The sequence below is a fragment of the Lepidochelys kempii genome, chromosome 10 (genome assembly GCF_965140285.1).
Source record: "Lepidochelys kempii isolate rLepKem1 chromosome 10, rLepKem1.hap1, whole genome shotgun sequence".
Classification (NCBI taxonomy): Eukaryota; Metazoa; Chordata; order Testudines; family Cheloniidae; genus Lepidochelys; species Lepidochelys kempii.
The window spans coordinates 84877647-84904905 of record NC_136389.1 but is presented as its reverse complement, the minus strand read 5'-3'; the positions used below and the strand labels follow the sequence as shown (position 1 = coordinate 84904905).

Genomic DNA, 27259 nt, shown 5'->3' with positions numbered 1-27259 from the left:
GCCACAGCACCTGTAGGCCTCCAGGCAGGCTGGGGCAGAGTCTTACAGATGCCCTCTCAAGGCCAAGACAGCAGGAGCTGCAGGTGAGGTGTGAGGGGCATGGCGACTGCCCAGCCCAGCCACTGCCCCGTGCTCTGGGCCTCACATGAAAGACATCCTGCCCGAGGAGCCCTCGGCTGGACCAGAGAGGGGCAGGTCTGACTAGCAGAAGCTGTTAGAGACAAGCCAGTCTTGTGCGAGGTCCCTGAAGGCCAGCTCTCCGGCCTAGGCGTCCGTGATGATGGTTGTGAGACTCCATGCTGAGGCGATGTCCCCGGACCGCTGGCGCTGGGGGAGTTCCTGCCCAGGGGCGGCCCTGGACCTGACCTGGGCTCTGGCTTGGATTTCTCAGCAGTTTCCTACTCCCCAATGGCAGTGGTTGGGACGAGCCAGTGTGGGTCATCCTCAAGGCCGAGGCCAATGGGCAGAGCAGGGCTGGTGGGTGCTGCACTTGCCGGAGTCCGCAGCCCCGGCTGGGGGCTCTTTGGTACATGGAGCCAGTCCAGAGCCATGTCCAGAGCCCCCGATGTCCAGTCCAGAGCCCCCGATCCTGAACTGGCTGCTTGGGCCCTGCCCCGGTCCCTCCATCCCCATTGCCCTGCAGCCAGCAGCCTGGCCCAGCACTCGCCCCGGGCGGCTGCAGCTCAGCAGCCAGCACCTTGTCCGGTCCCAGCAGCCGGGGCTACGTGGAGACGCTGATCGGCTGGAGGGGGCGCCGGCGTCGCAGCAGGCGCAGGCTGCCCCTCCGGTGCTGGCGGAAGTCGGAGCAGCACAGGGGGCCCAGGAGGAGCCCGAAGTACAGCAGGATGCAGGCCCAGCATGAGGCCATCTTCACCCAGAACGTCGACCAGCTGCCATGCGTGAAGGTCGTTTCCAGCTCCGCATTCTCATAGCTGGTGGGTGGGAGAGAAGAGATACTGAGGTGGGGGGAGCCCAAAGGGGATTAACCCCGGCACAGAGAACATTTGGCCCCCCACACTCTGGAGCTGCACTGGAGGAGCCCTCCCTGCCCGGTTCCTCGCTGCCTGTGACCTTCCTGGGACTCCCCAACAGTGGCGGATTATCCAATGGGCCCCTGGGGCCTGTGCCCAGGGGCCCCAGAAAAATGGGCACCCCAGCAGAAATCTGCCATGGGGTGGCAGAAGCCCAAACCCCTCGCAGAAGCCGGGGGAGGGGGTCTGGGACGGGAGGAGCTCTCGCTCCCCGCTGGGGCCATGGTCAGGGGACAGAGCTTCTCTGGTCTTGGGGCCGCAGTGTGGGAGGGGCAGAAAGGAGCGAACAGGTTGTGAGGTCATGGGGGGGGCACTACAGAATGGGGTGGGACTGTGGGTGAAACAGGGGCAGGGCCGCAGGGGAAGGGATGGAATGGGGTGGGGTTATGGGTGGGGGAGGGGAGGGGAGGGGTCACGGCAGAAGGGGCAGAATGGGGGCAGGGCTGCAGGCGGAAGGGGCAGAATGGGGGCAGGGCTGCAGGCAGAAGGGGCCCCTCCCCTTGCTCTGGTCCAGGGCCCCAGGAGACCTTAGTCCACCTCTGCTCCCTGCCACCTCCCAGGCCAGGGCCTCCACCCCCCGCAGAGCATGTCTACAGGCCTTGGGGAGGGGGCAGGTAGCCAGACCAGAGCCCCCACCCCTGGGTCCCACTGGCAGCGGTATGCCCAAGGGGAGGCCCAGGGTCCGGGGCACCTGGGCGGCTCTTACCACTGCCCAGATAGAGTTTCTGGCCTGAAGGGGGCAGAATCGGGGCGGGGGGAGGAGGAGCAGAGGCCAGAGCCAGAGTGCCAATGCCCCCTCGTCCCTTCTACCCAGATTCCAGCACTCCTGGAGGGGGGGCCCAAATTGGCCAGGGCTCCCAGGCATGGTGCCCGTGGGCCTGTGCGTTAATCCACAACTGGAGTGTAGTAGGAAGAGAGCCTGAGACATAAGCCCTTGTACCAGAGGCCTGGTGTGAGGCCTGAACTAAAGTCGTGGTCAAAGCTTTGCTGATATAAAGCCAAGTCAGGCTGCGAGCTAGGCAGGCCCTGCTCACAGAACCTGGCAAGAACAGGGCTGATATAGCAGAAACACACATTCCTAAGTAGTGCAAAGTACAAGAATATACATGCAAACACACTCCAGAAGGGTGGTACCAGAACACCCCGAGCCCAGCACATGCTCAATAGAGAACGGGAACATGCTGACCCATCCTAGAGAGACGGTCAGGACGACAGCATGATGGATAGAGAGGTTTTGCTCGAACCAACAGGTACAAGGCAGGGGGTGATGGTTCGCTACCTCAGAGGGTGGTATCTAGGTACGTCAGGGGGCAGTAATTAGCCACGTCAGAGGGGCAGTACGTAACTTGTTTCTATCTGTGTATAAAGAGGTATCTCAGAGGGAGCGTCTTTGGCCAGCCCAGGGGGCAGTGGAAAGTCCCACCACTAACTGAGCTGCATCCATTGTCATGGGCATACATGCACTGAGGTTTCCAGGCAGGGCAGGAGGTAAAGGAGCCACATCTGGCGCACCATGGAGTCACCGCCCCTGGCTTTGATGAGGGCAGAAGGACCGACACCCCGATGCTTGGCAGTGACTGGGGATCATCAGTCATAGGACCTGTTACAAGCCTTCAAAAGCTGGATCTTTGTACAATTCAGCAGTCCCTCACCGCATGACGCTGGGGCGCTGGAGTCAGCATGAACTCAGGAGAAAGGCTAACGAGTCCCCGGCCCTCTTCCTATGACACAGCATGCCCTGGAACCGCGCTGGGGCCAGCAGACTTGGGAGGGCACATGAAGGGCAGGCCAGACCCGGTCTGCTAGCAGCACTGCTGAGATCACAGCCTGGAGCCATAACAGGCCGAGAATGTGGAAAGGAGAGGCAGGTCCATCCCCTGGGGGTAGATGCCCTGGAGACCCAGGGGCCTGGCTGCTGGACGTGCCAGGCTGGCTGGGGCCACGCAGCAGGGCAAGGGCCTTACCTGAACCAGTTGGTGAGGGTCACCATGACGTAGAGCGAGGCCAGGAAGAAGATGAAGTGGAAGGTCGAGTAGCTGTAAACAACGTGCTGATGCTCATTGTAGATGATCCTCTGCCGCCCTGCAGGCCCCTCCTCCCGCTCACATACCCGCTCTGCGTCCAATGAGAGCACCCGGTTACCCACAGCCCCGCCCCCAGTGACCCTTCCCGCTCTGCGTCCAATGAGAGCGCCCAGTTATCCACAGCCCCGCCCCCAGTGACCCTTCCCGCTCTGCGTCCAATGAGAGCGCCCGGTAACCCACAGCCCCGCCCCCAGTGACCCTTCCCGCTCACATACCCGCTCTGCGTCCAATGAGAGTGCCCGGTTACCCACAGCCCCGCCCCCAGTGACCCTTCCCGCTCACATACCCGCTCTGCGTCCAATGAGAGCGCCCGGTTACCCACAGCCCTGCCCCCAGTGACCCTTCCCGCTCACATACCCGCTCTGCGTCCAATGAGAGCGCCCGGTTACCCACAGCCCCGCCCCCAGTGACCCTTCCCACTCACATACCCGCTCTGCGTCCAATGAGAGCGCCCGGTTACCCACAGCCCCGCCCCCAGTGACCATCCCACTCGCATACCCGCTCTGCGTCCAATGAGAGCGCCCGGTTACCCACAGCCCCGCCCCCAGTGACCCTTCCCGCTCACATACCCGCTCTGCGTCCAATGAGAGCGCCCGGTTACCCACAGCCCCGCCCCCAGTGACCCTTCCCGCTCGCATACCCGCTCTGCGTCCCATGAGAGCGCCCGGTTACCCACAGCCCCGCCCCCAGTGACCCTTCCCGCTCGCATACCCGCTCTGCGTCCAATGAGAGCGCCCGGTTACCCACAGCCCCGCCCCCAGTGACCCTTCCCGCTCGCATACCCGCTCTGCGTCCAATGAGAGCGCCCGGTTACCCACAGCCCCGCCCCCAGTGACCCTTCCCGCTCACATACCCGCTCTGCGTCCAATGAGAGCGCCCGGTTATCCACAGCCCCGCCCCCAGTGACCCTTCCCGCTCGCATACCCGCTCTGCGTCCCATGAGAGCGCCCGGTTACCCACAGCCCCGCCCCCAGTGACCCTTCCCGCTCGCATACCCGCTCTGCGTCCCATGAGAGCGCCCGGTTACCCACAGCCCCGCCCCCAGTGACCCTTCCCGCTCACATACCCGCTCTGCGTCCAATGAGAGCGCCCGGTTACCCACAGCCCCGCCCCCAGTGACCCTTCCCGCTCACATACCCGCTCTGCGTCCAATGAGAGCGCCCGGTTACCCACAGCCCCGCCCCCAGTGACCCTTCCCGCTCACATACCCGCTCTGCGTCCCATGAGAGCGCCCGGTTATCCACAGCCCCGCCCCCAGTGACCCTTCCCGCTCGCATACCCGTTCTGCGTCCCATGAGAGCGCCCGGTTACCCACAGCCCCGCCCCCAGTGACCCTTCCCGCTCGCATACCCGCTCTGCGTCCCATGAGAGCGCCCGGTTACCCACAGCCCCGCCCCCAGTGACCCTTCCCACTCACATACCCGCTCTGCGTCCAATGAGAGCGCCCGGTTACCCACAGCCCCGCCCCCAGTGACCCTTCCCGCTCACATACCCGCTCTGCGTCCAATGAGAGCGCCCGGTTACCCACAGCCCCGCCCCCAGTGACCCTTCCCGCTCTGCGTCCAATGAGAGCGCCCGGTTACCCACAGCCCCGCCCCCAGTGACCCTTCCCACTCGCATACCCGCTCTGCGTCCAATGAGAGCGCCCGGTTACCCACAGCCCCGCCCCCAGTGACCCTTCCCGCTCACATACCCGCTCTGCGTCCAATGAAAGCGCCCGGTTATCCACAGCCCCGCCCCCAGTGACCCTTCCCGCTCACATACCCGCTCTGCGTCCAATGAGAGCGCCCGGTTATCCACAGCCCCGCCCCCAGTGACCCTTCCCGCTCGCATACCCGCTCTGCGTCCAATGAGAGCGCCCGGTTATCCACAGCCCCGCCCCCAGTGACCCTTCCCGCTCGCATACCCGCTCTGCGTCCAATGAGAGCGCCCAGTTACCCACAGCCCCGCCCCCAGTGACCCTTCCCACTCGCATACCCGCTCTGCGTCCAATGAGAGCGCCCGGTTACCCACAGCCCCGCCCCCAGTGACCCTTCCCGCTCACATACCCGCTCTGCGTCCAATGAGAGCGCCCGGTTACCCACAGCCCCGCCCCCAGTGACCCTTCCCGCTCTGCATCCAATGAGAGCGCCCGGTTACCCACAGCCCCGCCCCCAGTGACCCTTCCCGCTCGCATACCCGCTCTGCGTCCAATGAGAGCGCCCGGTTACCCACAGCCCCGCCCCCAGTGACCCTTCCCACTCACATACCCGCTCTGCGTCCAATGAGAGCGCCCGGTTACCCACAGCCCCGCCCCCAGTGACCCTTCCCACTCGCATACCCGCTCTGCGTCCAATGAGAGCGCCCGGTTATCCACAGCCCCGCCCCCAGTGACCCTTCCCGCTCACATACCCGCTCTGCGTCCAATGAGAGCGCCCGGTTACCCACAGCCCCGCCCCCAGTGACCCTTCCCGCTCTGCATCCAATGAGAGCGCCCGGTTACCCACAGCCCCGCCCCCAGTGACCCTTCCCGCTCGCATACCCGCTCTGCGTCCAATGAGAGCGCCCGGTTACCCACAGCCCCGCCCCCAGTGACCCTTCCCACTCACATACCCGCTCTGCGTCCAATGAGAGCGCCCGGTTACCCACAGCCCCGCCCCCAGTGACCCTTCCCGCTCACATACCCGCTCTGCGTCCAATGAGAGCACCCGGTTACCCACAGCCCCGCCCCCAGTGACCCTTCCCGCTCACATACCCGCTCTGCGTCCAATGAGAGCGCCCGGTTATCCACAGCCCCGCCCCCAGTGACCCTTCCCGCTCGCATACCCGCTCTGCGTCCAATGAGAGCGCCCGGTTACCCACAGCCCCGCCCCCAGTGACCCTTCCCACTCACATACCCGCTCTGCGTCCAATGAGAGCACCCGGTTACCCACAGCCCCGCCCCCAGTGACCCTTCCCGCTCTGCGTCCAATGAGAGCGCCCAGTAACCCACAGCCCCGCCCCCAGTGACCCTTCCCGCTCACATACCTGCTCTGCGTCCAATGAGAGCGCCCGGTTACCCACAGCCCCGCCCCCAGTGACCCTTCCCGCTCTGCATCCAATGAGAGCACCCAGTTACCCACAACCCCGCCCCCAGTGACCTTTCCCGCTCACATACCCGCTCTGCGTCCAATGAGAGCACCCGGTAACCCACAGCCCCGCCCCCAGTGACCCTTCCCGCTCACATACCCGCTCTGCGTCCAATGAGAGCGCCCGGTTACCAGGGCACTACCAGGCTGATGAGGTGGGGGTGCAGGAGCCTCGGATACCCACACCCCTAACTCCAGACCCAGGGATTCTGTCAGGGATGGAAGTTCCTTTTCTGCTCAGCCCCATCTCACTATTTACTAAGGGGCTGGTTCAGGTTCTGTGGGGGCCACAGGTCTTCCCCCCCTCAGTAGAATGAGTTTTCCCGCTGTTCTCATCAACAGGAAAGCGCGGCTGCTGTTACACATACTGTGAGTGGGACCAGCATCACGATGCCTACGTGCGCACGATGCATGCAGTCTGGTGACAGGGACACTTGCCATGCAACAGAACCTGTCCCCTGCTGCACAAATCTTTCAGGGCTTTTTTGTCAAGGCCCTCATATGCTCTTTGCGGACATTTCCATATCCGAGACTTCCCCCTTTGGAGGACATGACACTTCTAGATTACACCCTAGGGCCTGCATCCCGAGGGCCCACCTCCCAAAGCCATGCTTCCTTAGGGCCCATGCCCCCTGCTCCAGGCCATGCTCCTTAAGGGCTCACACTCACCTTCCCCAGGCCTGTCCCACCTCCCCTAGCCCCGGCACTCACCTTCTAGCTCTTCCCCTGTCTTGTCAGAACAACAGAAGCAACAGGAGGGTTTCTGTAAAGAAAAAAAGAAGATTTGTGGCATCTGGAAGGGGAACAGTTAACAGAGCACAGGGACTGGGCTGGAGCCACATTGCTACAGGGCTGGAATCGGAATCAGAACCAGACCAGGGTGGAATTTCATCTGGACTAGGCTGGGCTGTCTGGGACAGAATGGCTTCAGAGGCAAAGCCGGGGGGTTCACCTCCAGAAGAACATTTCATTTCTAATAGCAGGTCATGCAAAGAAAACGGAAGCCCCTTGGCCAGGCCTAGACACCGCCTGCTGTGGGCTAGCTGTACTCAGACTGCATGGGAGCTGGTGGGTACTTTCCAGCTTGGGTAGGCCTAGCGTGCGAGCATGCTAAAAATAGCCATGTAACCACCATGGCACAAGCAGCTGCAGGGTGCCAGGAAGGTGCCTAGGGTTTCAGACAGGATTGTCTTGGGGTGGATAGCCCATCCCGCAGACAGGCAGGAGATGAGGAACAAGGCAGGGTGCACAGCTGAAATGGGTGTGAGGATGAGAGAGGGATGAGATGGGGCATGGGGACCAGGACCCCAGACAGGCGCAGGTAGAATTCCTACTCACTTTGAACTCAAAGCTATAGACTTTGATCATCCACAGGGGCCCAAACATCTCGGCAAGGTAGGAGGCCTCATTACTGCAGCAGGAATAGAGAGGCAGAATCTGTAACTCAGTGGCAATTCATTCTCCTGTACAGTCTACTCAGCCCTCAGGGATGTGCCACCCACACCTACGGCCAGGGGTGTAGCATCCACTTACCACCAAGGGGTGCTGTGCTGCTGCCAGGCTTGGGCCAGCCTTGAGTCGGGGTAGAAGCGGCTCTCCCTCCCCAGGCCCCGCTGCACACGCCTGGCCCGAGCCAAAGCTATTGCGAAATGGAAGGCAGAAATCTGGGGGAGCAAGTGACCCTGCATGCCCCCCACATGTCACCTCCGCCCAAATCTTTTTCAGTCCCTGCTTCCCAGGATAGAGTCCCCATCCTGCACCCGTGGCCTGCATTCGGTGTTCCGAGATGTCTGCATTTACCTTTAGCTGCAGCACAATGCATATTATTTGCTTGCACTCAGCTTATCAAGCAATCCAGATGGCTCTGAACAGTGCCCTGTCCTTGCCATTATTTCCCACACCCACAGCCTTTGTGGCTTCTGCAAATGGTATCAAGGAGAAGTTTTCTTCCAGGTCATTAATAAAAAGGTTAAGCAGCATAGGGCCACGCCCCAGTCCCCGCAGCACGCCGCTAGAAACACTCCCACTCAGTGATGGTTCCCCACATACACTGACTTTTTCAGACTTATCAGTTAGCCAGTTTTTAATCCCTTTACCCTGTGCCATGCTAATTTTGTATTGTTTTAATTTTTAATCAAAAAGTCTTACAAAATTCTATTACATCAGCACTATGTACTACTATGCACTGCTACAGACTAGGGACCAAATGGCTCGGCAGCAGTTCTGCAGAAAAGGACCTAGGGTTTACAGTGGACAAGCTGGATATGAGTCAGCAGTGTGCCCTTGTTGCCAAGAAGGCTAACGGCATTTTGGGCTGTATAAGTAGGAGCGTTGCCAGCAGATCGAGGGATGTGATCGTCCTCCTCTATTCAACACTGGTGAGGCCTCATCTGGAGTACTTTGTCCAGTTTTGGGCCCCACACTACGAGAAGGATGTGGAAAAATTGGAAAGAGTCCAGCGAAGGAAAACAAAAATGATCAGGGAACTGGAACACATGACTTACGAGGAGAAGCTGAGGGATCGGGGATCGTTTAGTTTGCAGAAGAGAAGAATGAGGGGGGATTTGATAGCTGCTTTCAACTACCTGAAAGGGGGTTCCAAAGAGGATGGATCTAGACTGTTCTCAGTGGTAGCTGATGACAGAACGAGAAGTAATGGTCTCAACTTGCAGTGCGGGAGGTTTAGCTTGGATATTAGGAAAAACATTTTCACTGGGAGGGTGGTGAAGCACTGGAATGTGTTACCTAGGGAGGTAGTGGAATCTCCATCCTTAGAGGTTTTTAAAGTTGGGCTTGACAAAGCCTTGGCTGGGATGATTTAGTTGGTGTTGGTCCTGCTTTGAGCAGGGAGTTGGACTAGATGACCTCCTGAGCGCTCTTCCAACCCTGAGATTCTATTCTATGATCTTTATGAACCGAAACTTATAATCTCAGCAAAAAAGATTTCAAATCAGTGTGACAAGATCTGTTTTCCATAAGCCTGTAACAGGGATCCCTTCGTCCTCCACTGCAATGCACCTGCCTCTGGGGTGGAACACAGGACCAGTTTAACTAGGGCTGCCAACACCGTATTTCAAAAATAAGGGACTGTTTTTCTTGCACCCCACCCTCTGCCATCTCGTAATACTATTATTACCGTTGTTATCGTCAACATTAATACTAATCAGGACTCCCCTCCATTTGCTGGGGTATTTCTTGCTGCTCTTTGCAGCACTCAACAACTCCCCAACTTGTTGTCCAGAAAGGAAGAAATAAGGGACGTCCCTTGTACTAAGGGGCTGTTGGCCACCCTACGCTTACCAGCATGCAGCGTCATTGCTCGTATCCCACTGGCTCCAAACAAACACACGGCAGAATGGAGTCAGGCCAGGAGACCAGGGCTTACAGCTATTCCCTAGCTGTCTGCACGGCAGTTTAATTGGGTGGGCAGGGGGGCCCCGTTCTATCCCCTAACCTGACAGACAGCAGCACTCCCTGGGCATGGTGCCAGGACCACGACTACATCACCCACACTCCATGGAGCCCCTGGCCGTTGCTTGGCCAGTTCCCCTCCAGGACAAACTCACATCACCAGGGTTAGTCTGGAAGGTCTGACAAAGACAGAGCCCCAGTGGCACTAACGGGTTTCATTTGCCCAAGTGACGTGCTCCTGGTCTAGAAGAACCCTCACCCGAAGAAGTTTCTGAGAGCAGAGGGCTGTTTAATTTAATGCCCAAGGCAAAACAAGATCCAGTGGCTGGAAGCTGAAGCCAGGCTAGAGAAGAGGTGCCAGGGAGGAACAAGGTCCCTGGGAATGTGGTGAATTCTCCCTCACTTGGAGTCTTTCAGTCCTGATGGGTGTCTCTCTGTAGCCCAGCTGGCAGTGAGGGGCGGGGCGCAGGGATGGCTTGGGAGGGCCTCTGGGCTGTGCTGAGTGGGGCAGATTGGATGGTCACAGGGGGCCCTTCTGGCCTTACAATCTGTGACACTCCAGAAGCTCTGAAGTGGAAACGGAGCCCCAGGGTCTGTGGGAACCTCCCCGCACAGCCTGCCTCAGGCGGCCCCTACAGCTGACCGGAGCAGTAGAGAAGCATACGCACCACGCCAAGAGAACACAGGCGTACATGATGGTGGCTCCCAGGATGGCAACCGTGGTGTCTTCTGTCTGCAGCCCGTCCTTGCTGACGCTAGGGAAGCAAATGGTGAGGTTCTGCCCCTCGTACAGCACTGCAGGGTGGGGAAACAGCAAGACAGGTAGTGAGGGGGCTGCAGACCTGGATCCCTGGCTGGGCTCCCGGCTGCCTTGCCAAGGCAGGCGCATGGAGCTGCACTAAGACGATCAGGTGTCCAGTTCTCGACGGGAACATCCAGTCGAAAAGGGGTCCTGGCTGGCGAGGCCATTGACTATCTGGTTGGTGGCGCAGCAGGGCTGGCAGACTCCTTGCTAGCCTCCACTCCACGCAGTTCCCAGGAAGCAGCTGGCATGTCCCTCCTCTGGCTCCCACGCGTAGGGCAGGGGCGGGGTACCTAGGGCCCGAGGGCCAGATCCAGCCCCGTGGTTAATTTATCATCCAGCTCACTGCGCCCCACTGTGGGGCAGGAGCTGCGAGTGCCAGCTTGTCCTGCTGCAGGGGGAAGCCCCGAGCCTCCGCATCCCTCCGGGCGGGCGAGTGGCCCACATTTGATTTTTTTCTGTGGGTCAATGGCCCGTGACAGAAAAAAAAAAAGGTTTCCACACCCCAGAGCTCTCACCCCCAGCTGGAGTCCTCGCTCCACCCCCACACACCCCAACCCTGATCTCCTTCCCACCCTCCGAACCCCTCAGTCCCAGCCCGGAGCACCCTCCTGCGCCCCAGAGTCTGCACCCCCAGCCAGAGCCCTCACACCCCAACCCCTGCCCCGAGCCCCCTCCTGCACCCTAAACCCCTCATCCCTGGCCCCACCCCAGAGCCCGCACTCCCAGCTGGAGTCCTCACCCCCTCGCGCATCCCAACCCCCTGCCCCAGCCTGGAGCTCCCACACACACTCTGAACTCTTATTTCTGGCCCCACCCCAGAGCCTGCACTCCCAGACGGAGCCCTCATCCCCTCCCACACTCACCCCCCTGCCCCAGCCCCATGAAAGTGAGTGAGGGTGGGGGAGAGTGAGCGATGGGGGGGTGGAGTGAGCAGGGGTGGGACCTCAGGGTGAGGGGCAGGGCAAGGGTGTTCGGTTTTGTGTGAGTAGAAAGTTGGCAGCCCTAGGCTGCACTGACCTCTCTCGGGCGGGCGGCTGGACAGGGCCGAGAAGGTGAGGTACATGACATAGCAGCTGATGATAGACGCTTGCAGGAGGCCTGAGCGGGGCTGTTCTGCACGGAGACGGGAGAGTCAGCTGCTTTCCCACAGGTCTGAGGTCAACTACAGCCCGAAACTGGCCAGAGCAGCCCTCCCCATCCCCAGCTCTGCCCCTTACACCAGTCCTCCAGCAGCCCCAGAACCCACTGCCCAGGCTCCCATGCAGGGCTCAGGCAGGCTGGGAGAGGTTGGGCATGCAGGACTCACCGCATCTCTTGCATGCACACATGCTATGCTCGCACACGCACATGGCTTCACTCGCACACACTGTCGCTTGCACATGTACACAGTGTTGATCACACATGCATGACTTCACACAGTCACTCGCACACATGCGCCTGGTGTCATTCACCAACATACACAACATCACTAGCAGACACACACACACACGGTGTCGCTCATGCATAGTCACTTGTGCACACACACACACACACGGTGTCGCTCATGCATAGTCACTTGTGCACACACACACACGGATTCACACACACACAGAGTTTGCATGCACACACACGTGGCTTCACACACTATCTCTTGCACACATACAGTGTCACTCACACATGGTATTGCTCACACAGGTACACATGAATGTGGCTTCACACCTGCACATGTTGAGATGGTGCCAAATTATTATGAATTGCTGCGATTGATATGAATAAATGTGACAAGCATGATTTTGGTATGGCTTGGCTGAATGTGAGAGAGGATTCTGGGAGCAGGATTCTCTTAGCATTAGATAAATGGAGTGCAAATTTACTGGAGGTGCTGAAACTGCACTGGAATGGTTAACAACGGCTCGATAGGCGCGTGTGTTTTGACCCCAAATTTTGGAAAACAGCAGAACACTAGCTCACTAGTTTTTGGATAACATCACGCTACGAGCTTAAGTGAATGATTTATGAGAGGGTAAACGATGGCTGAGCATTGGTCTGCGTGTCTGCTTTGCAAACCCTTCCAAAATATTAATGAGAATATATCAGTAATAAATGCCTACGAGGCATATTTCTGGGACATGTGACTGCTTGGAGAACAAACGGTAGAAGTGCTAAGCAAAGTAAATGAGTCAGACTAATTTCCCCAATTAACGTCTGAAGAGGTTTGAGACGGAGACAGAAGTTGTTGGGGTAACGGAGACCCCGCCTCGAGGGACGTTTGTGAGAGCCTAGAACCAGAGGGCTCAGAGTGACCAAGACTCTGCTTCGGGGGACAGACAAGTACCTGAGAGGGGAAAGAAGAGAAGAAGTCTTCATCTAGAAGTGGTAGATACGCCTGCTTTGTTTGCCAGTCAGGGAACTGTATAGAGCTAACACAGTTACTGAGGGCTTATGCTTGGGAAGCTAAGGCTTGCAGGAAAGGATGTAGACCATGTAACCTTAACTGCTTGTGTGAGTCTCGCTCAGATAAACGACTGTGCATTAACCATCTGCAGCCGGGTCTTCACTGGTACCGATAAACATCTGCCCAGCTGTGGGCCATGAAAGATCTGTTTTGACAGCGCACACTGTCACATGCACACAAGTCATTGTTTGCACACACGCGCGCACATGGCTGCACTCACAGAGACACACGGTGTCACTCACACACACATGGCATCGCACACACGGAACAATCCAGAGTGACAGTTCTGTTTCAGCCCCAACCCTGGGTCCTGGAGCTACCACCTCCCCCTTCGGGTTCCGTGAAAAGCACCCCACCCAGCGCAGCCTGGGGGCAGGTGGGACAGTCCAGGCCCTGCTTACAGCCACCCACCCAGAGAGGGGTTAGAAATCTGAGCGGCAGCCCACACGGCAGGCAGCGTCTCAGTGGGGAGGAACCCCACCCGGGGCACTCACTGAGCCGCACGCAGGGTGTGATGGAGAGGAAGGACAGGAGCCCACACAGGCTGGCGTTGAGGGTGAGCAGGGCCTTGTTGAGCAGGCAGCCAGCTGGGTGGGTGTAATACTTGTACAGGAAGGAGACGGCCGCGGAGGCGATGGTGTAGAATCCGAGCGTGGCCAGCAGCACGGCCAGGTACCAGCGCTTGTCCTGGGACGCGCCCAGCAGCCTGCAGAGGAAGGGAACAGGCTGAGTGAGGGGCTAATGCAAATCTTTAGCAGCTTGGGGAGGGCACAGGCCCAGCAAGCCTGGCATACAGAGTCTCCCTGCAGGGCACAGACTCCCAGAGGCAATGGGAGAAACCACAGCTGCAGAGGAGCTAGAAAAAGGTACCCGGAAGAGTCCCCATGGCCCAGCCCCAGGACACCCCACCATGCACTGGGGGAGCAGACTCACCAGTTCTTGTTCCAGGTATGGGCAAAGGCTGTGATCAGCACCAGCTGGACGAGGATGAAGGCAAAACCGCCACAGATGCCCACGTAGTGCCAGGCTATCAGTAGGTGAAGCAGTGAGAGAGGGAGCAAGGTCAGACACAAGCCTGGCCACGGCCACGGCCGAGCCCATCCCTGCCCGTTGTACAGAGCCACCAGGACCTGGCCATGCCACATAGCCAGCCCAACTGTGCTCCACCTCACCCAGCCCCTCCCCACGGGCAGATAACACCCCCTCCCCGCCAGGAGGAGGGGCCTGGGCAGCTGAGTGAGGTGGTGAACCTCATGGCGGGGGGGCAGGGGGGTGAGACGACTAGCTCAGTGGGACAAGGTGGAGCCGAGGGGCACACAGGACACCTGCCCAGTTGTGCAGAGCAGCCAACAGGGTCTAGCCAGGCACTGGCTCTGGGCTGGCTGTTAGGTCTTTCCCATCTCTAATTCCTAAACAAAGGGGAGTGAGCTCAAGCTGCTGACCTGGAGAAAGTGGGGCTATGTGCCAGGCCCCAGTTCTCTGTGCTGACCCCTCGCCTTGAGGGCTCTAGCCCCAAGCCAGGGCCGGGAGCAGGGACCAGCAGTGACCCTAGGGGCTTTCTCCTCTGGGAGTATCGACTCCAATCTAGTCCCAGGGCAGGGACTGGCTGGCTCACGGGGGTGGGGAATGGGACCTGGGGCCTTTCCCCACTAGCGGGCACCAGCTCCCACCCGGCCCCAGGTCTGTAGTAACTGACGGCGGCTGCTCTCCTGGCCGTGCTGCTGGGGCAGTCCCTATGGCCCGCTCCAGGGTGGGGCTGGGTTCGTGTCCATGGGCTGGTACCTTGCAGGAAGCGGTCATCAGGGATGAAGAAGGCTGCTGCACAAAGCCCGACCAGAATCAGCAGCTTCAGGAACCAGAATCTGCAATGAAGCTCAGAAGTCAGGGAGCCTAAGCCCCAGCCCAAGCCCCAGCCCCTTCCCGCTGGGGCCAGCTCCAGCTCAGTGCGCAGAGCCAGGCCCATGGGCGTGGGGGTCTCTTACCCGTTGTGCAGCAGGGCGCGGAAGCTGCTGCTGGATTTCACGTTGATCAGGAAGACGGCCTGCGTCAGGTAGAAGCAGGCGGTGCCGAAGCAGACCCTGTAGACTGCCGAGTAGCCCACCAGCATGTCACAGTCCATGCCCCGGGGGAGGCGCTCACAGAGCAGGGCGTAGAAAGGCACCTGCAGAGGGGGAATCACAGGGGCAGATCAGCCGGCGCTGCCGCCTGCCCGAGACAGCCTGGGACAATGCCGGCCACACCTGCCCCTTGGGGCTCACAGCCAGGGCGATTCCCCGGGGAGCTGGGGAGAGCAGACCTACGCGCCGCAGAGCCGGAGGCCAGCACGGGGGCCTGCAGCCAGGCTCCACTCACGTTCTCCTTGACGGCTTCGGAGATGGTGCGGGAGAGCACGAGGCAGCACACCGTGGAGGCCAGGACGTGGAAGAGGGTGTAGAGGATGCGGCTCCCCGTGGACACCTTAATGCTGGGGCAGCAGGAGCAGCAGGGGCCGCAGGGGGCCGGGCCGCAGCAGCAGCCGATCTGAGGGGTGGAAGACAGCGGAGTCACTGGGCCTGCATCCCGGCTGCCCCAGGCGAGGCGTAGGGCGCGGGGGCTGGGGGTCACCGCGGTGCTGGCTGGGGTGATGGGGCAGCAGAGGGAGTGAGCCAAGAGGCCGCTGAGCTGCACCCCGGGCCTGGGGATTATTGGGCAGCGCTGTGTGGACACTGACTCACCGGCCCCAGCCACCTTCAGGTGGGGAGCTGGGCCCCGCTGGTAGCAGGCCCCTGCCCTGCAGGATGGCGACCCCGGGGAGGGGGCTCCACAGGCAGACCGTCTCGGAGGGAGGCCAGGGGGCTGCGCCAGGCATAGCAAGGGGCCTGGAAAGGGGTGCTGGGGCCAGGCTCACCTGGCCGAAGAGCGAGTTCACGAGGCAGCTGCAGAGGTGGCTGCACCCCAGCATTTGGGGGAGGGACATGGCTGGCTGCGCCGGCCCGGCTGCGCCAAGGGGCCCTGCTCCTCCGGCGGTGGCAAGGAGGCAGGCTCAGGGACGGCCCCTGGTGGCACCAGCGCCAGTGGGAAGGGGCTGTCCTGACCCAGAGGAGGCCGAAGGGGCTGCACGGAGGCGGCTGCCTCCTGTGTCTTTCCTCTGTCGAATGGCCAATGCGAAGGGGGAGCTGAGCTGAGCTGCTCCGCAGTGGGATTAGCGGGGGATTGGGAGGCTCGGCCAGCCCTGGCCATCTGTTCCTGCCGGCGGGCCGGGGGCAGCGCTGCAGGGCAGGGCCAAGCCCAGGACTCTTCTGACGGGGTACCCGGCCTGCACAGGCTCCTTGCCCCCAGGTGATGCCAGACAGAGGCACAGAGCTGCCCTGGGCCCATCCGGCAGCTGATCTAACCCCCTGCCCTGGACAGCTCCCCACGGTGCCTCTCTAGCAGAGCACGGCCCCCTCCCCACCCCAGCTGCCACTGACTGCCCCAGGCCTTCCAGGGGGAGGCAGCCCCTGCTCTGGGAGGGATTAGGGCTGCTAATTGGCTCAGGATTTCCAGACTCACCTCCTAGTGGGTGGCCAGAGCCCAGGAGATGGGAAAGACCCTGCCCCTAACCTCCCCATGGAGAAGTCCAGGCCAGGAAGCAGAGAACTACCTCCCCCAGTAACCCAAGCCCTGGCCACAGGGGGCATGGACAGCAAACCCAGATTCGTTCAGGACGCCCTATAAGCTGCAGCTCCCCAGAGCCCCTCCTGTGCCTGATGCCCTCACCTGGAAGGGCAGAATGGGCTGGACCCCCCAGGGCTGGCCACATGGCCCCCACCAGAAGGCCCAGGCAGGGTGGTCTAGGGGAGGGGAAGGGAGAGGTTACATCACCCAGCCCCTGCAATGCAGTTGGGCCAGGCAGAGGGCATGGGCATCCTTTGGCTCCTACCTGGAGCTTTGCTGTGTTTGCTAGTCATCGGGCCTTATGTCCTGCCCTGATCCAGATTGTGCCCTACCCTAGGGGGCCACCCCCTTGGCTTCCTGGACCCCGGAGGTGTAGCAGCACTGGGATGCAGTGAGCTCCTAGCTACACTTCGGAGAGCTCTTCCAGCTGGCCAGAGCCGCAAAGCAGGTTCCTGAGATGTGGCACACAACAAACTCTGCTGTTGGTTTGTCTTTGCCGAAGCTCCAAGGACGGGTTTGTGGCAAGCAGGATCCGCCCTCCAGGCGGCTGGGGCAGCTCTGGGATGCAGTGGGGTTTGGTGAGTGATGTGTATGCCCATGACTCAGCTGGCATCTCTGAAACCTGGTGGGATGTCTGCATGATTGGAACATTCAAAATCACTGGTTCTGACCTGCTCAGGAAGGCAAGAGTGGGTAACAGGGGTGGGGGGCACTCAGCCTCAAACACCATTTGCTGTTCAGATTCACTGATAACTCTGACCACGGCATCTCTAATGCATATGGATCAATGTGCTAACTACTAAAGCCCAGCTGGGGATACTGGTGGGCATCTGTTACAGACCACTGAATCAAACCAGAGACCAGGATGCTCCTTAAACACCTGTCTGTAATGTGGGGAAATAAATGCTCTGTTATGGCAGAGGACTTCAGTCAGGGAGATGTGTCAGAGGTCTCATGCAACCACTAGTAAAACATCATTGGAGTTTTTATAAATGATGGAGGATGACTGTAACACAAATGGTATTGCAGCCAATGCGGAGCAACCCTATTTTGGACCTTTGGATACATATGGATCAATCACTGGACTGGAAGTTGGTGGTTGCCTAGGGACCAGTGATCATAATTTCAATACATTCAATATATATAACTAGTTGGGACTGTGCTCCATTTGGCCATATTGAATTAACTCAAATATATATATATACACACACACACTTGGTGCTTTCCCCAAGCTGAGGGATATTGTAAGTGAAATTAATTGAGAGGAAAAATTTAGACTGAAAAATGTGAATGAACATAGAGAGCTCTTTAAAAAGAGGTTTCAGAGTAACAGCCGTGTTAGTCTGTATTCGCAAAAAGAAAAGGAGTACTTGTGGCACCTTAGAGACTAACCAATTTATTTGAGCATAAGCTTTCGTGAGCTACAGCTCACTTCATCGGATGCATACCATGGAAACTGCAGCCAAAACTCTTCTTTAAAAAGAGTTTATTACATTGTGACAAAGTGAGACTGTTCTTAATGGTTCCTCTGAATAGTGTGGGGGTGCCTCAGTTTCCCCTAGGCAGTTCTTAAGTATCTAGGTGGTGGGGTAAGGGTGTATGATCATTGCAGAGCCCTAGAGGGCAGGTATGTGCAGGGGTCTGGACACAGAGAATGGCCGACACCCTGTTTCCTGGCAACTGATGGCCTGGGCCCTTCCCCCCTGCAAGGTGAGAGCTAAAGGGTTGGAGAACAAAGGAATCCAGTGACCTCCTGGCCCGGGAAAGGGACAAAGCCCAGAGGAGGAGGGGCTGGAGGGGGTTTTCAGTTTGGGGCTGGCTGGAGACCTGGAGTGAAGGGCAGATGGGGTTGTCTGGCTCACTGCCCTGCAAAATGGACCCAGCTGAGGGGTCCTGTTCTCTGCACCTACAAGCTCTGTTTTAGACCATGTTCCTGTCGTCTAATAAACCTCTATTTTACTGGCTGGCTGAGAGTCACGTCTGACTGCGGAGTTGTGGGGCAGGACTCTCTGGCTTCCCCAGGACCCCGCCTGGGCAGACTCGCTGTGAGAAGCGCACAGAGGTGTGGAGGATGCTGAATGCTCCGAGGTCAGACCCAGGAAGGTGGAAGCCGGATGAGCTGTGTGTCCTGCAGACAGGCTGCTCCCAGAGAGGAGACTTCCCCAGAGTCCTGACTGGCTTCATGGGGAGCAGTTCCAGAGCATCGCCCAGGGACTCCGTGACATCCTGTCATCTAATAAACCTTCTGTTTTACTAGCTGGCTGAGAGTCACGGCTGACTGCGGAGTTGGGGGGCAGGACCCTCTGGCTTCCCCAAGCCCCCACCTGAGCGGACTCACTGTGGGAAGCGCATGGAGGGGCAGAGGATGCCGAATGCTCCGAGGTCAGACCCAGGAAGGTGGAAGCCGTGTGAGCTTTGTGTCCTGCAGACAGGCTGCCCCCAGAGAGGAGACTTCCCCAGAGTCCTGCCTGGCTTCATGGAGAGCAGTTCCAGAGCATCGCCCGGGGGGCTCTGGGACATACATGGCCAAAAAGACCCGATTCCGCAATAGAGAAAGAGGACAACTTTGGTTAAAAACCCGTCCTGGTTCAAAGGGGAAGTGAAGGCAGCAATTAGAAACAAAGCAAAATGTAACAAATGGAAAAATGGGAAGTAAATAGCAATCAATATAAACTAAAAGACATTCAGTGTAGAAAATTCATAAGGGAAGATGAAGACGTCATGGGGGAAAAAATCCATGTCTGGCAGGCTAAAGACAACTAGGTTTCTTTAACTATATCAGAAAAAGTAAAATCCAAATAATGGCATAGGCCTATCACTAGACGGAGATGGCAAATTTGTTAATGATACCGCAAAGGCAGAAGTGTTCAATACATATTTCTATTCTGTATCTGGAAAGCAGCAGAATGACACACTCATATCATGTGAGGATGATTTAAGTATTTTCCAGTCCATTTGTAATTATATGAGGATGTCAAATAATTTAACATATTTATACCCAGAAGTTAGTTATCAGGCTAAGGTAACGTATACCCAAGAGTCCTAAAAGCAGTGGCTGAGGAGACCTCTGGCCTGCTGACGTTAATGTTTAATAAATCTTGGAATACTGGGGAAATTCCGGAAGATTAGAAGAGTGCTACTGTGCTGCTGACATTCAAAAGGGGCGACCGGGATAACTAACGGCCAGCTAGCTGGACATCAATCCTAGGCAAAATAATGGAAACGCTGATATGGGATTCAGTCAATAAAGGATTAAAGTATAGAAATAGAACTAATGTCAGTCGACATGGTTTTATGAAAACCTGGTCATGGCCAACAAACCCAATTTCTTTCTTTGATGAGATTACAATCACATCACCATAGTTACCTTTATCAACCAAATGTACTTTGACTTTAGTAAGGCATTTCATACTGCCTTCATGGTATTCTGATTAAATAACGAGCTCTACACAATATTAATCAATTACATGGTAAGTGCATTAAGAACTGGCTAACTGGGAGTTTTTAGGGAGGCTCCACAAAGCTAAGTACTCGGCCTGATGGGGCTCCACATGTTGATCAGTGACCTGGACGTAAATATAAAATCCCTGCTGATCACGTCTGCGGATAAACAAGGATTCGTGGAGTGGTAACGAACAGGGAGGACAGTGCCATCGGCATTGCTTGGTAACCTGGGCCTATTCAAACTAAGTGCACCTTAATCCAGCCGAATACAAGAGAACGGGTCCAGGGAGGATGGGGAACGGTCTCCTGGGAAGATGGGTCTCCAAGAAGGCTTGTGGGGGGACAGAAGATGGTCCAGCGGTTCAGGTGCTAGCCTCAGATTAGGGAGACCTGGGTTCAGTTCCTGGCTGTGCCACAGATTCCGAGTGTGGCCCCAGGACAGTCACTTGGCGTCTGTGCAGGGGGCTGACAGCCTGGCCTTGCTGCACAGGGGTTGTGAGGATGAACACATCAAGGACTGCCAGGTGCTCAGCCACTCCAGTAATGGGGGAAGACAGGTACCGGTGGTAGGTGGGATAGTGGGTGAGGACATCCACAGGCTCTCCCAAGGGTGATGCTTTGGATATATAACCAGCTGAGGAGGGAGGGGACTCAGAACATACCAGCTGCTAGAAGGCTGTTTGGTCTGGTTCCATCCTTCGCCACTGGGTCAATGGCTGGCGGCTACTCAGCCAAACTCAAACCCGTCGCTGTCCATGCGGAGCCAAAGTGAAACGGTGCAGTAAGACACAACCTTGCCCTGCAGGCTGCCAAGGGCTCTTTTCATTGCTCTGTACTCTATGCCTGGCTGCAGTCCCAGGGCCTCACTGTGTCGGGCACTGTACAGACAAGAGAGCCTGCCCTGCCCCACAGAGCTACAACCAGAGCATAGGACAAGAGACAGCCGGTGCACACAGCAGGACAGACTGGGCCACAAAGTGACACAAGCAGCAGCTGAAACAGGGCCATCAAGGGGCCCCCCACTAAGTAGCTCTGCACTGGTGAAGTCGGGGTTTGCTACCAGAGAGCCATGGACGTCTGATGGCTCTGCCCAACAGCCAGCTGGCTGGAAGCAGGAACTGAACAGAAGAGACTGCAGGCTGGTGCTCTCCAGCGCCTGAAGGAGGGGACCCAGCTAGAGAAGGTGGCAGGAGGGCCCAGGGCTCTCAGGAGGGACTGCAGTGAGTCACTCACTGTTTTGCAGAGCTTGGCCATTCCTGTGCTGTCTCACAGTACAGCGTGTGCGTACGTGAGACGTTCCTGTGCAAAGCCCACGTTCCTGACTCACCTGCAAGGTGTCCCCGAAGGGTGAACCTAGGTGCCAGGCACCCACAGTGGGAAGGCTGGGGAAGTCTCTCCACGGGTCGTGGGGTTGGGGCAGCTGCACTGCAGAGGCTCACATCCCAGGGAAGGGGTTCAGACAGGGAGTCTGCACGTGAGCAGAGCCAGAGACGGGGCCTGAACGCTGCACAGTCCTAGCCGGCTTGGGAGTGTGGGGGAGCCAATTGCAGTGGGCTGCTGACCATGCAGGAGAGGGACTAAGTCCAGGCTGTGACAGGAAGATCAGTCTCTAGGGCGGGCGGCAGAGTTGGGGAGCACTAAACTCCCACACCTCCTGCTGCATGCAGCGCTCCCCCTTTGCGCCGAACATGGCCCCCTTCCCAGCAAATTGCACTGGGAGTGTCTACGCGGTGGCTGCCTGGATGGCTCTAAGCAGAAAGGCGGGGTGGGAGGTAGAGCAGGACAGGTGGGGAGTGGGTGTGTCATAAATATAAAGGGAAGGGTAAACCCCTTTGAAATCCCTCCTGGCCAGGGGAAAGCTCCTCTCACCTGTAAAGGGTTAAGAAGCTAAAGGTAACCTCGCTGGCACCTGACCAAAATGACCAGTGAGGAGACAAGATACTTTCAAAAGCTGGGAGGAGGGAGAGAAACAAAGGGTCTGTGTCTGTCTGTAGTCGTCTTGGCCGGGGATAGACCAGGAATGGAGTCTTAGAACTTTTAGTAAGTAATCTAGCTAGGTATGTGTTAGATTATGATTTCTTTAAATGGCTGAGAAAAGAATTGTGCTGAATAGAATAACTATTTCTGTCTATGTATCTTTTTTGTAACTTAAGGTTTTGCCTAGAGGGGTTCTCTATGTTTTTGAATCTAATTACCCTGTAAGATATCTACCATCCTGATTTTACAGGGGGGATTTCTTTATTTCTATTTCCTTGACAGGAAAGGGGGGGTCATGTCAAGGTTCCTCCCCCACTCTGAACTCTAGGGTACAGATGTGAGGACCTGCATGAAAAACCTCCTAAGCTTATCTTTACCAGCTTAGGTCAAAACTTCCCCAAGGTACAAAATATTACACCCGTTATCCTTGGACTGGCCGCTACCACCACCAAACTAATACTGGTTACTGGGGAAGAGCTGTTTGGACGCGTCCTTCCCCCCAAAATACTTCCCAAAACCTTGCACCCACTTCCTGGACAAGGTTTGGTAAAAAGCCTCACCAATTTGCCTAGGTGACTACAGACCCAGACCCTTGGATCTTAAGAACAATGAACAATCCTCCCAACACTTGCACCCCCCCTTTCCTGGGAAATGTTGGATAAAAAGCCTCACCAATTTGCATAGGTGACCACAGACCCAAACCCTTGGATCTGAGAACAATGAAAAAGCATTCAGTTTTTTACAAGAAGACTTTTAATAAAAAATAGAAGTAAATAGAAATAAAGAAATCCCCCCTGTAAAATCAGGATGGTAGATATCTTACAGGGTAATTAGATTCAAAAACATAGAGAACCCCTCTAGGCAAAACCTTAAGTTACAAAAAAGATATAGACAGAAATAGTTATTCTATTCAGCACAATTCTTTTCTCAGCCATTTAAAGAAATCATAATCTAACACATACCTAGCTAGATTACTTACTAAAAGTTCTAAGACTCCATTCCTGGTCTATCCCTGGCCAAGACGACTACAGACAGACACAGACCCTTTGTTTCTCTCCCTCCTCCCAGCTTTTGAAAGTATCTTGTCTCCTCATTGGTCATTTTGGTCAGGTGCCAGCGAGGTTACCTTTAGCTTCTTAACCCTTTACAGGTGAGAGGAGCTTTCCCCTGGCCAGGAGGGATTTCAAAGGGGTTTACCCTTCCCTTTAGATTTATGACAGGGTGTCAGGCAGGATGCTGTGGGGAAGGGATGTGTGCCCACACATAGCGGCGATGGTCATCCCCAGCAGCACATCCTGGCTACCTGCATCCTCCTACACACACTGTGCATCCAAGGAGTCATGGAGCTGGCTGCCCACCCCAAAGCCGTTGGGCTGCCCGGGGCACAGGGCATGCCTGGGGGGGACACGCTGGTCACATCTGGGAAAAGAGGTGATTGGTTCTCAGCCTGGCTTGCTAGCCACAGGCATGGGGCTCAGGCTCCCAAGGGCCAACAAGAAAGCTGCTCAGGCAGGTCCCTGATCATAGAATCATAGAAGATCAGGGTTGGAAGAGACCTCAGGAGGTCATCTAGTCCAACCTCCTGCTCAAAGCAGGACCAGTCCCCAAATAAATCATCCCAGCCAGGGCTTTGTCAAGCCTGACCTTAAAAATACCTAAGGAAGTAGATTCCACCACCTCCCTAGGTAACGCATTCCAGTATTTCACCACCCGCCTAGTGAAAAAGTTTTTCCTAATATCCAACCTAAACCTCCCGCACTGCAAGTTGAGACCATTACTCCTTGTCCTATCCTCTTCTACCACTGAGAACAGTCTAGAGCCATCCTCTTTGGAACTCACTTTCAGGTAGTTGAAAGCAGCTATAAAATCCTCCCTCATTCTTCTCTTCCGCAGACTAAACAATCCCAGTTCCCTCAGCCTCTCCTCATAAGTCATGTGTTCCAGTCCCCTAATAATTTTTGTTGCCCTCCACTGGACTCTTTCCAATTTTTCCACATCCTTCTTGTAGTGTGGGGCCCAAAACTGAACACAGTACTCCAGATGAGGCCTCAACAAAGTCTAATAGAGGGGAATGATCACGTCCCTCGATCTGCTGACAATGCCCCTACGTACACATCCCAAAATGCCACTGGCCTTCTTGGCAACAAGGGCACACTTTTGACTCATATCCAGCTTCTCGTCCACTGTAACCCCTAGGTCCTTTTCTGCAGAACTGCTGCCGAGCCATTTGGTACCTAGTCTGTAACGGTGCATGGGATTCTTCCGTCCTAAGTGCAGGACTCTGCACTTGTCCTTGTTGAACCTCATCAGATTTCTTTTGGCCCAATCCTCCAATTTGTCTAGGTCCCTCTGTATCCTATCCCTACTCTCCAGCGTATCTACCTCTCCTCCCAGTTTAGTGTCATCTGCAAACTTGCTGAGGGTGCAATCCACACCATCCTCCAGATCATTAATGAAGATATGGAACAAAACCGGCACCAGGACCGACCCTTGGGGCACTCCACTTGATACCGGCTGCCAACTAGACATGGAGCCATTGATCACTACCCGTTGAGCCTGACAATCTAGCCAGCTTTCTATCCCCCTTATAGTCCATTCATCCAGCCCATACTTCTTTAACTTGCTGGCAAGAATACTGTGGGAGACGATGTCAAAAGCTTTGCTAAAGTCAAGGAACAACACGTCCACTGCTTTCCCCTCATCCACAGAGCCAGTTATCTCGTCATAGAAGGCAATTAGATTAGTCAGGCATGACTTGCCCTTGGTGAATCCATGCTGACTGTTCCTGATCACTCTCCTCTCCTCTAAGTGCTCCAGAATTGATTCCTTGAGGACCTGCTCCATGATTTTTCCAGGGACTGAGGTGAAGCTGACTGGCCTGTAGTTCCCAGGATCCTCCTGCTTCCCTTTTTTAAAGATGGGCACTACATTAGCCTTTTTCGAGTCATCTGGGACTTCCCCCGATCGCCATGAATTTTCCAAGATAATGGCCAACGGCTCTGCAATCACATCCGCTAACTCCTTTAGCGCTCTCAGATGCAACGCATCTGGCCCCATGGACTTGTGCACATCCAGCTTTTCTAAATAGTCCCGAACCACTTCTTTCTCCACAGAGGGCTGGTCACCTCCTCCCCATGCTGTGCTGCCCAGTGCAGCCGTCTGGGAGCTGACCTTGTTCGTGAAGACAGAGGCAAAAAAAGCATTGAGTACATTAGCTTTTTCCACATCCTCTGTCACTAGATTGCCTCCCTCATTCAGTAAGGGGCCCACACTTTCCTTGACTTTCTTCTTGTTGCTAACATACCTGAAGAAACCCTTCTTGTTACTCTTAACATCTCTTGCTAGCTGCAGCTCCAGGTGTGATTTGGCATTCCTGATTTAACTCCTGCATGCCCGAGCAATATTTTTATACTCTTCCCTGGTCATTTGTCCAATCTTCCACTTCTTGTAAGCTTCTTTTTTGTGTTTAAGATCAGCAAGGATTTCACTGTTAAGCCAAGCTGGTCGCCTGCCATATTTACTGTTCTTTCTACGCATCGGGATGGTTTGTCCCTGTAATCTCCATAAGGATTCTTTAAAATACAGCCAGCTCTCCTGGACTCCTTTCCCCCTCATGTTATTCTCCCAGGGGATCTTGCCCATCATTTCCCTGAGGGAGTCAAAGTCTGCTTTTCTGAAGTCCAGGGTCCGTATTCTGCTGCTCTCCTTTCTTCCCTGTGTCAGGATCCTGAACTGGACCATCTCATGGTCACTGCTGCCCAGGTTCCCATCCTCTTTAGCTTCCCCTACTAATTCTTCCCGGTTTGTGAGCAGCAGGTCAAGAAGAGCTCTGCTCCTAGTTGGTTCCTCCAGCACTTGCACCAGGAAATTGTCCCCTACATTTTCCAAAAACTTCCTGGATTGTCTATGCACCGCTGTATTGCTCTTCCAGCAGATATCAGGGTGATTGAAGTCTCCCATGAGAACCAGGGCATGCGATCTAGTAACTTCCAGGAGTTGCCGGAAGAAAGCCGCGTCCACCTCATCCCCCTGGTCCGGTGGTCTATAGCAGACTCCCACCACGACATCACCCTTCTTGCTCACACTTCTAAACTTAATCCAGAGACTCTCAGGTTTTTCTGCAGTTTCATACCAGAGCTTGGAGCAGTAATACTGTTCTCTTACATACAGTGCAACTCCCCCACCTTTTCTGCCCTGTCTGTCCTTCCTGAACAGTTTATATCCATCCATGACAGTACTCCAGTCATGTGAGTTATCCCACCAAGTCTCTGTTATTCCAATCACATCATAATTCCTTGACTATGCCAGGACTTCCAGTTCTCCCTGCTTGTTTCCCAGGCTTCTTGCATTTGTGTACAGGCACTTGAGATAACTCGCTGATCGTCCCTCTTTCTCAGTATGAGGCAGGAGCCCTCCCCTCTCACCCTCTCCTGCTTGTGCTTCCTCCCGGTATCCCACTTCCCCACTTACCTCAGGTCTTTGGTCTCCTTCCCCCTGATGTGCTGGGGCTCTGGGTCTGAAATGTCCCTGGGGTGCGGGCATCCAGCATCACCACACGAGGCATCAGCTGGCACCGCGGCAGGCGGGGCACCCAGCGCCTCAGGGCAGAAAGAGCTAATTGTGTGCTCCCGGGGCACCACATAGGGAGGAGAGGGGGCACAAACTGGGGCTGGGGTAGGGAAGCAGGCACACACCACAGGGAGGGCTTGGTCAATGGGATTAAGAATAAACCACCAGACAATAGAAGCGGCAAAGAGTCCTGTGGCACCTTATAGACTAGCAGACGTATTGGAGCACGAGCTTTCGTGGGTGAATACCTACTTCGTCAGATGCATGTAGGGGAAATTCCCAGAGGCAGGTATAAATATGCAAGCAAGAATCAGGCTAGGGATAACGAGGTTAGTTCAATCAGGGAGGATGAGGCCCTCTTCTAGCAGCTGAGGTGTGAACACCAAGGGAGGAGAAACGGCTTTTGTAGCTGGCAAGCCAGTCACAGTCTGTGTTTAATCCTTTGTTTAATCTGGCATCCAGGCCAGAACCCCATTTGGGTGAGTCCTAACCGGCTAGGGCAGTGTTGCTGCCTGGCTGTTAAAACAGTTGCCACATCGTACCCCAGAAGTGGCTGCAATTCACTGAGGGCAGCGATCCCTGGGGTGGTTCAGAGACAAGCCCTGTAAATACCAGCAGGGCGTTCCTTGTGGCTCCTGGAAGGGGGTCACACTCCGGCTTACCTGTGCCTTACAGCAGCTGGCTACCATCCCCTCTGCAGGCCTGAAGCCACCAGCTCCCCAGTGGAGATGCCGGATGTGCTACTCCAGCCTCCTGGTCAT

The 27259-nt window shown here is 56.4% G+C and overlaps 1 protein-coding gene across 1 annotated transcript; it reads right to left on the bottom strand.

The window, feature by feature from the left end:
* On the bottom strand, nucleotides 1-27259 carry SERINC4 (serine incorporator 4). Its single transcript, XM_073361504.2, is given in 12 exon segments — nucleotides 1-932; nucleotides 2996-3146; nucleotides 6934-6985; nucleotides 7561-7633; nucleotides 10302-10428; nucleotides 11456-11551; nucleotides 13367-13578; nucleotides 13806-13899; nucleotides 14655-14734; nucleotides 14855-15033; nucleotides 15225-15392; nucleotides 27161-27259. Coding segments are annotated over 12 exon segments (1542 nt in total). The 3' UTR covers nucleotides 1-721.